The sequence below is a fragment of the Prosopis cineraria genome, unplaced genomic scaffold (genome assembly GCF_029017545.1).
Source record: "Prosopis cineraria cultivar Desert tree isolate PC_DT_omini unplaced genomic scaffold, ASM2901754v1 PC810, whole genome shotgun sequence".
Lineage (NCBI taxonomy): Eukaryota > Viridiplantae > Streptophyta > Magnoliopsida > Fabales > Fabaceae > Prosopis > Prosopis cineraria.
The window spans coordinates 24,376-35,990 of record NW_026556135.1 but is presented as its reverse complement, the minus strand read 5'-3'; the positions used below and the strand labels follow the sequence as shown (position 1 = coordinate 35,990).

Below are 11,615 nucleotides of genomic sequence, written 5' to 3'. Positions count from 1 at the left end.
AGTTGATAACCACCAGAGACTTAGCTTCAGGAATATGGAAGGCATGTGCTTTATAGAAGAAAACAAGTCCCAACACAACTTTGAAATCATCCATAAGGATAATAGTGAAGTTTAGCATACCTTACCAGTCCTCGATCTTCACTTTCACATCCTTGACGATCCCAAGGACTTGTTTGTGTAACATTTGAGAAATTTTAACTCTAATTTATTAACCTAATAAGGATAATTAGTGAGTTAATGAGGTGTGTGGTCAGAGGGGCTTAACTTGACATAATTGTTATGATTTTAGCCCTAGAATTGTGTCCGGATCAATGGCGGGCCACTCGGGCAAGGAAAGAGGAAGAAAAAGTGAAAAATTATTCTCTGTGCCGCATGCCGCAGTGCGTGGTTAGTCCACCACGGTGCACATACATGAATTTGAATAACGAGCTCCTCTGTGCCATGCACTGTGGCAGAGGTCAGTTGGGAGAAAGCTCTGTGTAGACACCAAAACCACCTTAATGGGACATCGGAGGGAGATTTAGGACGTGTTAGAAATTTGCTCCCTGTGCTATTAAATGATAGCACTAATGTTGTCAAATTTCATGCAATGCATCATGGCGCATGGCACCTCACGCCGCGGTACATGGCACAGAGAAGATACGCCGTAGCGCATGTGCCGTAAGCCCCGGTGCACATGACACTTTCTTCACAAAATCTATTTTTGAGTTTTAAAACTCATTATTTTGCGTCCTAATTGATTTCCTAGCTTCCGCTTTACTTTCAAAACTTTGATTTAGACTTATTAAATCATGTTTGAGATTTAAATTGTTGAAATTGGGATTCTTTTGAAAGAATTTTGAGAAATTCCTTTTATAAAATTTTACAATTGGTAATCCTTTGAGGGTTAAATCTTAGATTGCCGTAATTTAGAGTCAATTGTAGTTTAGTCTCTTAGGAGGTTACAGTTTGGCTGGGGAGTTTATCGCCTTGATGGTGCCTTCTCCCTTGTCGAATTGGATGCCTAATTTCTTTGCTTCTTTAACCTCCATGAAGTTATGGGATGCTCCTATATTGAGTACAGCAAAGGCAGACTTTCCTTCGATGGCAAGATCAGCATAAAGTAGACCTTTCTCTTCCTTTTTAGATGGAGGAAAAGATTCTAGTCAGTGTATTCAAGTATTGGAGGGAACCATGGTCAACCTGTTACTCCTTATCTAGCCTTTCCTTTATTTTAGTAGCTAAGGCATTCATTGCTTTACGGTTGGGGCAGTCATGAGTCCAATGTGGATTATTGCATATGAAATATGGCTCTAGTAGCTTTGATGGATCACGCTTGGTTAAGGACAGTTTATCCTGTTTAGAACTTCCACGAAAGGATTTACCACCATCCTTACAATCAGAACTCTTCTTTTGTCCTCCTTTGTCTCCCCCACTCTTACCAGGATTAGACTTCTTGGTCTTGGTAGAGTAGTCAATTAGGCACTCAGCAGCCGCAATTGTCTCATCTAGAGTTTGAACCTTGCGTCTGTTGAGTTCTACTCTAGCCCAATCTTTGAGCCCATCCATGAAGTGGAAAAGAGCTTCCTTGTCAGATAGGTCCTCATCTCTAGCCTGATGGTAGTAAACTCTTTGATGTAGTCAGGAATACTATTATTTTGTCTCAACCTATAAATTTTACCTCTAGCCTCTATCTCTGCATTATGGGGAAGAAAGTGCTTGTAGAGTTTTGAGTTGAACAGCTCTCATGTGTTAAGAGTGTAAATGCCTTTCTCTCTCTCAACATGCTTTCTGTGCCACCATAGTTAGGCTACATCTTAAAGAAAAGTTGAAGCATTATTGATTTTGATCAAGTCACAGTAAACCCTATGGCCTCGAAGTACTATTCTAGGCTAAAGAGAAAGTTCTCCACAACTTTCGCATTATGAGCCCCATTATATGTTGCTAGTTTAGGCACCTTCAATCCCTAAGAAGTGGTGTTTGAAGTACTATTACTAATAGGACTGCCTACACGTCGATGAGATTCCTACTCATGGAAAATCTCATCCATTTGAGAGTATAGACCTCACAACTTGTCCTCAACATACTTGCTAAGGTCAGCAAGATCATGTGTAAGGGAATGGAGATCTTTCCCAAGATCACAGCCAGGCTCTTCAATCATCAACTTGACAGCACGTGTAACCTCAGCATTCTCTTGGACGAGATTGCTGAGTTGATCATCGAGTTTCCCTACAGTGCACCTCATATTCTCTATGTGAGATTCCAAGCTAGCAACTCAGGGTTCAAGGGACTCATCTGCTAGGACCTTGCTCTTGGTTTGCTTGGACTTGGTATGATCGTGCTCCTCTTGTACACAAGCTTGCTCTTGAACTTCCATGCCAATAACATTTCCTTCCTCAGTTGCCATCATGCAATAACTTCCTATAAGCACAAAGGTTAAACTGTGTTCTAATACCAACTGTCACGAGACTAGTCTTTCGACCCGTATGGCACTTAGATACTCTTCAATGGAAGATGATAAGTAAGCCTAATTTGTTCAAGAAGAAAATACTTTGCTAAGTTGAGGAAAAAAAAAGCTTGAGAGTAAATGATAGTTAAGAGTTTTTTGGGAGAGTTGTATTCTTTGAGAACTCAAAGATGAGAGGAATTCAATGATGGTTTACAAATGAGGAGGGATGAGGTATTTATAGACCTCCCATTGATTCTAGAAAATTTCCACCTCCTTAATGAATGGTGGAGATTAAATCAATCCTACAGCTATCATTGATCTTCTAGATTTGTCTCCTAGATATTTACAATGAATATCTAGATATTTACATGTAATTATCTAGAAACTATCTCAAGACATGTCTGGAACATTTTAAAACATCCTAGAGTATCCCAAAATATTTTAAGTATCTCCACATCTTTCCATAAGCTTCTGGAACCTTTTCAATTCTTCTAGATTGATCTAGATATTTCTAGATTGTTCTAGATGCTTCTAGAACATTTTGGAACGTTCTAGATTCCTCTTGAATGCCTTGAAATACTCTCTTAAGGTTAACTCGAGAACCTCTTAGAGGGTTCTAGAACACTCCGGACCACTTTAACCTTGCAAAAAGTCACGGATTGTGACATTGAGCTAGCTTGGAATAACTTAGGATGAGCATGGGGGAAGTAAGAACTTATGATTTGCACTTGAAGACTATTGGAGAGTGATTTTTCATTTATCTTTTTAATTCAAGAGCTTAGGATTATTTAATTTTAAATGATTTTAAGTTATAATGTTTGAGTACAATCTAGTTTTAGGTTGTAAATATTTTTGAATCTTGGATTGGTTTGATATTTGGATTGAATTTGTGCTAAATGAATTTCTAGAATTTATGTTTATATACTCTTGCTTTGCCAATTAAATTAATGATTGAGTTTTCATTGTGGATTTAATTGTCATTATGGTGTTTTTTTGCAAATTTGGGTTGTTCATTTTACCTCTTGATTGTTCAATTGAGTTGGTAATTTATCTAATTATTCAATTAGATAATTCAAACATTTTTTCCAGATTTATTTTTGAAATAAATGTCATTGGTTTTAATAGATTTAATTTGCCTATTTTATAATAATAGTATTTGGTTCACTATGAGTTCTCTAGTGGATTAAATATTAGATTTTGTGCTTATGAGTTCCTTTTTCATTAATTAGGTGATTGTTTTTATCAATTCCACTCTTCTATCATTTCTCTTTGGTCTAATTAATTAAATTTGGGTAGAAAAGTTAACTCCATATGAAGTTTTAAGTTGTTCCCTTCATCACATTTGAATCAAACTTTTTTTTGTTAATTAATCCCTTTTTGTTACTTAATTACTTTTTTTAGTTTACATTTCATTTTTCTTGACACAAAAACCCCCAATCATAATTTAAAACTCATGCATTGCATAATAAAATTTAGGTTAGACTTCGACATTAGCATTGGCATCCATTTAGTGCATGTTTGGTTTTCAATTTACCAAAAATTCATTTGGTGAAAATCCATTTGGTGAAAGTCAATTTAGTGAAAGTCAGTTATTATAACGAAATTTATATTTGAATATATTTTTAAAAAAAATTAGTTTGGTACACTGAAAGTTGTTTAGTTTGTAATAGTGAAATGTGCTTTTGAATATACAATTACCAAAAAAAGCATTAATTTATAATAATTTATAATTTTTATTATACAAATGTAATATATTTGAAATATTTAAAAAAATGTGATAAAAATTTTAAATAACATAAATTTTAATCTATAATGCTAAAAATTTGATCTTTAGTTATTTGTATTTTTTAAATTTTTAATTTTAAAAAATGTGATAAAGATTTGTAATTTTTATTATACATTAATGCTAAAAATTAATATGATTAATTATTTAATTTAAAATGCTAAAAACGTGATGCCTAATTATTATTATTGAAATAATAATTATATTTTTAATGAATTAATTATTTTTCAAATAAAAAATAAGAGATTAAATTTGGGATAGTATAGTCAAATAACATTCAAGTTTCTTCGTAGTTTGTATTAAAAAAAACAAATAAATCAAGCCTTCAACTATATAGCCAATTTCACTATATGTGTAATGCTTTCACTGATATTACTATACAATCCTCCTAACAATCTACTAATCAATCAAATCATTTAATTTGAAAAATTTGGGATCCCAAAACAAAAAATTATCAAAATCATTGCATAAATTACTCAAAATTATAATATTACACAGCAGAAGCAATTTACAAAGGTGCATCCAAGACTAAGAGAACATATATATGTCAATAAAATTAGGTCAAAATTAAAACAGTGCGTTGTGGCTCGTGCCACATGCGCCATAGCATGTGGCATAAAGACCACAGCTACCCGCTCTTTGCCATGCGCCACGACATGTGAATATATGTGCGTGGCGAACACACCTAAATTGGCTGTCATTTTGCAGATTTTGGTGTGAATTTTAGATGTGTTCCGTTTCTGCATCTGATGTCCAATTGGAATAGTTCAAGTGCCCATACAAAACTTGTTTCAAAATCTAACTAATGAAATTAGTTTCATTTCAATTTGATATCCTATTTAAAAGTTGAACACTCAAGTGTATTTTGATCGTTTTAAGTCAAAATTTGCCACTCAAGCATCTCAATTCAAAACTATACATCATTAGCTACTTTTTAGGTCTTGACCACATCTAAATAAACAATATATACCTGATTGACCAATCATATAAACAATATAACACACATGCACAATTGGCCAATAAATTGCCTAAAACACAGATGGGAAAATTCACATTTCTTCTTCCTAATCTCATACAAGGCCATATATTTTTCACATATACTTCAAGTACACCTCATATCCACAATTCAAACACTAGCCCATTCTCACTCAATCATTCACACACATACAGATCACCATAGATACCACAATCACCACTTTATGCATATTCACTGGATCCTATGACAACTTATACACAAGTTTACAACTAACAACAAACAAGTTCATTATATCAAATCCTTACAAAGGATTTAATGAAGGATCTCAACTCTGCCAATGTCTTTTCCCTTTGAACCACTAATGCCAAAACTTGAAAAATATATATAACTACGAGTGAAATAAAAATTTTAATAACCAATATAGTTTGTTAAATATCTATTATCACAAATAACTATACTAAAGTAACAAAAGTAGGGTAATATCATATATATATATATATATATATCAAAGCATGAAAAAATTTCATCTTTTCCAAGTTATTCCACATAATGACACACTAGCATGATCATCTAGCCATCGAACCTCCCATGCTCTTTAACACGAAATCATAAGCTTTGCTGAATCAATCACTCATTGACCTAAACACAAACACCCAGCCAAAGGTAATCTAACCCACCTATAGACTATAATTTCCCTCTTCACACACTTGTGATAGAGGTATTATTGATTCCTAACCGCATCCTAACGGGTACTATGGAGTTGCTAGACTACCTAGATGTCCTATGGTAACAGTCATATAATATGCTATACCTGATTACCTATGGTAACAACCCATATAATGATGCATTAGATGTCACATAGTGTTAGCCCGACCATATGAATTTTTCACTTACATATTTCCATACACTCACATCCCCACATATCTTAAGTAAACTCTCACCCCTTATGATTATACTTTTTTGTCACAATTCTCTGCTCTTTCACATTTGCACACTATATACTTTTATTCATAACATATATATATATATATATATATTTCAAAGCTAGAAATCCTTAAACCTTCTTTTCATAAATCCATTTCATACTAAATTTGTTTTCAATACCAAGTCATGCATAAAAAAACTAACTAAACCACAGTTATACAATTACTTTTACATAGTTATAATAATTAATAAACATAATAAATTGTATGATTACCTCAACCCTTTTATTTATTAGAAAGGGTTACCCGTATTCCAACAGCCCTATTCTAGCTCCTTTTAAAATTTCCATGTCACACGCTAGAGTCTACACAATTTAGGCACCTAGAGTCAATAACTCTATTAATAAAAAGTGCCAATTACAATAATCTAACACCTATTCGCTATCACTTCCACAATTCACTTTCGCTCACACATACCATGCTTAATTATCACTCACCACAACCATCATCTTCCTCACAAACATATTTTCTCTCACTACTCTTTCTCTAGATTAGGGCAAATCGTGCCTATAGCTTCAAAGCTCTATCGTTCTGACTCAAACCAGTCACAAAGTACTAGTTTAGTTTTAAAGAACCTTTCTATTACTATAGGGTAAGAAATCAATCTCTTAAAACTTTCGAACTCAATTTCTCAATAGTTAAAACTAAGAAAAAACGGGGCAGAATCGGAGGTCAAGACAATACGAGACTTACCCAATAAGTAACAGGTTAAAAATATCATCCTTGCTCTTAATTTCACTTGCCCTAGCAAATGTTGGCACTTTTTCCATGTCTGACCCCTCTAACTTTATTTCTCCTTCTATTTTAGGAGTTGTTCCACAAAGTCACTTATCAAAATTATACACCATACACCACAGTGCATCCACTCTCCACCACAGCTTGTGGCATGGTGAGAGAAATCCTAATTATGCTCACATGCTCTGCTCCGAGACCTCATTCTTCTTCTCATATACATTCATATAACACCTTAAAAAGCCAAATACAACACTTCACAATGCAAAACCCTAATCTCATATTAAATCACTAATTCAATCCCTAATTAGCATTAATGCAGGAATAGAAATTTGGGATGTTACAATACGCATATACCAACATGGCAACTTTTTCATACCCCATATGAAAGTGCCACAAGTACATGACCTTAAACTTTATTAATTCTATCTAAAAATTTAACAAGTTTCTAATTTTTTTTTGTAAAAAATAAGCTTATGTGAGTTAGGCCCTAAGAACTCACCAATAAGGCTATGCAACAAGAGGAACAAGTTAGCCTATAATATCTATCTTGACATTACCTAGACATTGCATACATAACACACCATCATGGCAATTAGAAGTTAATTAATTCTCCTAAGTTATAACTCACCATGATAGAAAAAAGTTTAAATAAAATATATTTAAAATCATTTAAAGTTGAGATCCTAATAAACCTTTTTTTAAAACATTAGTTGAGCTCAACACATGGTTAAAAATCAAAGTCTAACACACTTGGAAAGCGTAGGAATTAAATCAAAAATAAAGAAATGGGGAAAAATTGTAATTTTACCCAAAAAAGGGCCATGCACTGCTGCCAGCATGTCATTTCCTATGGTGCATGACACATAAAGATTACTCCCTTCTTATGCCATGCGTTACGGCACACCATGCTATTATGGCAGTGCACCAAAACTAATTTCTTTGTTTAACATCCGATTAAAATGATTCAAGCACCTAAATAAAAATTACTCAAATATCAAGTTAATGGCATCAATCTAATTCCAAAATGATAGTCCATATGAAAATTGAACACTCAAATACAAAATGGTCATTTTTAACAAACTTACACACATCCAAGTGCCCCAATTAGAAACCAAAAGCCATTAGCCTCCATTGAAGCTTGAATGAAGTCAAAGGGGCCGAACAATGACATAATAGAATAATCATATATGTAATAACACAATCCAAACACAATTTAAATATATAAACCCACCCTATATCATTCACCAAAAAGGGGCAATTTCACTAGAATTGGCACTTGGTCACACTCAACCATGTGACCTTTCAATGCAATATCTGCAGCTTGTGGCCTATCTAAGACAGTCCGAACCCAAAACCCTGCATGTTTTATCTCATCTGCCAAACCATAACCCACTTTAGGAGTCAAAATGCTCCTTGCTGCATTCTTATACTTCTCCATTTTCATTGAATACTTGGCAACCAACTTCACCCTCCTATTCCCCTTTGCTGACTCTATCGTGTTCAATCTTTTTACATGCTCACGATCATGAATTTGCTTAAAATGATTAATAAGCTTCACATTTGTATAAAATCTTCCCCCACAGACCCGACAAAGATAAGGTTCATCTAGCCTGATAATACCTTTGTTCTCTAAATGACTCAATAATTTCCTTTCTTTTCTTTGTTTCCTAACATTTTGAGGGACATGGCTAAAAGTATGATGATTTGCATAAGCCACCATATGCTTAACAACACCAAAGTGAGATGCAGCAGCTTTCAGCTTAGTGGCAGCTTCATAAGGTGGCAATGACTTGGGTGGTTTGTTGTCTAAATCCCAAAAAATTTTGCATGGTGGTCGGTGACAATTTCAAATTTTTACCCAAAGCATTTTGACCCACTGTTGTCTCATAATGACAAATTCTCAATGCAGCATATGGGATTAATGATGGTGGAAAATTGGCTTGCACAGCAACAAAGATCCCACAAAATTTGACAATATTAAACATAGGCGATTGGCTGTCCTTTCCAAAATGAATAATAATGACTGTCATAAAAACCATTGAACCAAGTTAAATTTAACTGATGACAGAAAACAAGAGAAACCAAAAAACAAAAAGCAAAATAAAGGGTCTGCTCTGTGAAATAGACATGACAGATGGATGCCAACGGAAATTATTCTCGTTCCACTCTTGAGCCTAATGAGAGAATACCATTTATGCAGGTATTTTTCCAACCAGTGCTCTCATCCATTTTAGCATAATGCTCATGATAACCCAATGCAGCACTAGCGTAACAAGTAAAGTCTCCTCTAAAGCACTTCAACCAGCTTCAATTCAGCATTTAATAACAAAAGTTAAATTCAAGACTATCTACATTAATTCCACAAGCAAAACGTAGCTAATGTCTGCTAATATTCTTCCAAACATTACCAAATATTCACATAAATTTTGGATATTTGATGGGATTCAGAAACAAATTGGATATAGAAGTAACATATCTCCACCGTAAAAGCAATATCACTGTTTGTCTGGTACAAATGCTTCTAGGATGCTCTGCAACCATTTGGGCCCCTTAGGTTGTAAGAAAGAAGTCTAATGGAAAGGGAAGTGAAAGGGAACAAAAAAAGAATGACACGAGGTAACATTGTAACTCAAAGAATGTTCGGTAAGATGGAAAAGAATAGGCATAAAGAATTTTTTTTTTTTATTTGGTTATTGAAAAAGAAACTAAGAATGGAATAAAAACATGGTTAAATTTTGAAAACTCAATGACATCAAAAGTCCAAAATAAATGTTTAAACAATCAAAAATTGAGCACCTCCAGACCCCAAAAACAAAAACATCTGTAGAGCCTAAAATTCCAGGTTACATGACTTAGGTTTTCCAAAATCCAAACCAAATAAACATGAATTTGTCTAAATCTGGTTTTTATTGAAAGGAGGAAAAAAAAAAACTAGTGAATTGATCCACTATTTAAAACCGTGATTCTTTTTTCTCCCTATTTTACACGTTTTTTTATGAGCTCATTTAATTTTGTTCCAGATACTTTAACAAAGACGCCTTAGTAAGGCAATTGATTCAGGCAACTCCTCCAAGCAATGAAGAATGACAAATTAAATTCAAGCTTCTAAATTGTTAGACACAACTCGAGTAAGTCATTGACCAGATCATACATCACAAATACCTTGAGAATTTTCTAAATAGACGAAAATATAAAGAAATAAATAAACATAATGCCAATAAACAACAAATCCAAAGTTGCACAACAAAACAATTCAAAGCATATAAGTCGCTAGTAATCAAAATGAAGAGGTTAAAAGTATAATAACATAGAAAAAGAAGAAAGCATCGCGAAGAACCTAACCTGACAGTGGGGGATAAGATGAAAACGAGAAGGGTGAAGACTTGACGGTCGACGCTACTGTTTTTAACGGTGAAGAAAACGAAGGTCAGAGAAGAGTGAAGAATGTAACCTTCGATCGCTTCTGAGCTCAGTGAAGAGTGAAGAAGACGAAGGCGAAGGCGAAGACGAGCTTGAGCTCGAGCTCCCATTCCCAGTCTGCTACTCTGCCACCATTGAAGAAGTTAGAGAATGAAGAAGGGTGGAATGGAATGAAGGCCAAGGCGGCGAGGCCGATCGACACCGACCGAGAGCTGAGTCTGAGTCTCTTAGGCTGTGTGATGCGTCTCTGAGACAGCTAGAGTGAGACCCGAGGCTGAGAGGGAGAACAGAGAAGTGCGACTGCAAAGACGAGAGAGGCGCCTGCGAGAAAGGAAGAAGGGCTTCCAATTTTCCAAATACCAATTTTGCCCCTTCAAGGACCCGCCCCCGCAATAGAAAAACAAATCGGCGCTGTGGTTATTTTTGGAGCCTTCAAGGTGTAGGGGAGGAGAATCCCCTGCAAAACCTCCCCCTTCCTTTCCCCCTCTCCCTTCCACTCCCTCCCCTTTTTGCTCCCTTCTAACCAAACAAAACTTAAATTCAACTAGCCTTCCACACATTGCACGGATAATAAACAATTAGATTACAATATTCAGTCTAATTAGCAGTGTCAAATAATTTGTTAAAGTATAAATATATCTATAAACTGATGTTTAAATAAAGTCTAATTATAAACATACTTGAATTATCAAGTTTCAATATTTTTCATTTGATTTTTCCCATATCAATTATTTTTATTTGAGAGAATTGAGATTATTTCTATTATTTTCCTCAAAAATTTAATTTCAATTTAGTTCAAATGAAATACATAGGACTAAATTGATGCATAAAAGTTAAACATAATAATGTTAAAAAAAATTGCCATCCATGGAATAAAGTTACAATCAATTTAGTATATTTGATTATTAAGAATTACCATACACGTTGGAAAAAAAAAAAATCCTTGTAGCATTATGGAGATTGTTCAAATTGTTATCATATGACAAATCAATAGATGACTTTCACAAATTGATAAAAATTCTTAAAAAAAATGATATAACTTTAAAACCACACAAATATAAAATGATATCAAGTCAATAAATAAGAATAAAATAATTATGTAGAAAGAAGGAAAGAATTATAATATACTAAAGTAATGTGGGAATTTCCATTGGGTGCACATTGTACCATCAAGTTAGGAAAGGGTATTAACATGCTGTAACCAAAAAAATTCAAATATTCAAATTAAATTAAATCAATTTCATAAATAAACATTAAAAAAAAATTGATGACATATAGTTCGTAGTATTC

General features: G+C 34.0%; 1 protein-coding gene across 5 annotated transcripts; it reads right to left on the bottom strand.

The window, feature by feature from the left end:
• Nucleotides 1-4,632: 4,632 nt before the first annotated feature.
• Nucleotides 4,633-10,806, bottom strand: LOC129298440 (uncharacterized). Of its 5 annotated transcripts, XM_054936854.1 has the most exons (3): nt 10,532-10,806; nt 10,248-10,450; nt 8,907-9,210 (listed from the first exon to the last, which is right to left on the bottom strand). In XM_054936854.1, exons 2-3 carry the CDS (start codon nt 10,433-10,435, stop codon nt 9,057-9,059), a joined length of 342 nt encoding a protein of 113 aa, XP_054792829.1. In that variant the 5' UTR covers nt 10,436-10,450; nt 10,532-10,806; the 3' UTR covers nt 8,907-9,056. The 5 variants fall into 5 exon arrangements, 3 of the variants coding, with proteins under 3 accessions (XP_054792830.1, XP_054792829.1, XP_054792828.1); XM_054936855.1 differs by lacking the exon at nt 8,907-9,210 and adding an exon at nt 4,633-4,957 and having other exon boundaries at nt 10,248-10,806; XR_008590353.1 differs by having other exon boundaries at nt 8,907-9,475; nt 10,248-10,806.
• Between the last annotated feature and the right edge of the window lie 809 nt (nt 10,807-11,615).

Coding starts and splice junctions, on each gene's coding strand:
- LOC129298440 (XM_054936853.1), bottom strand. CDS start 10,435: ATGGGAGCTCGAGCTCAAGCTCGTCTTCGCCTTCGCCTTCGTCTTCTT. Junction 9,211..10,247: donor ATCTTATCCCCCACTGTCAG/GTTAGGTTCTTC, acceptor GCTGAATTGAAG/CTGGTTGAAGTGCTTTAGAG.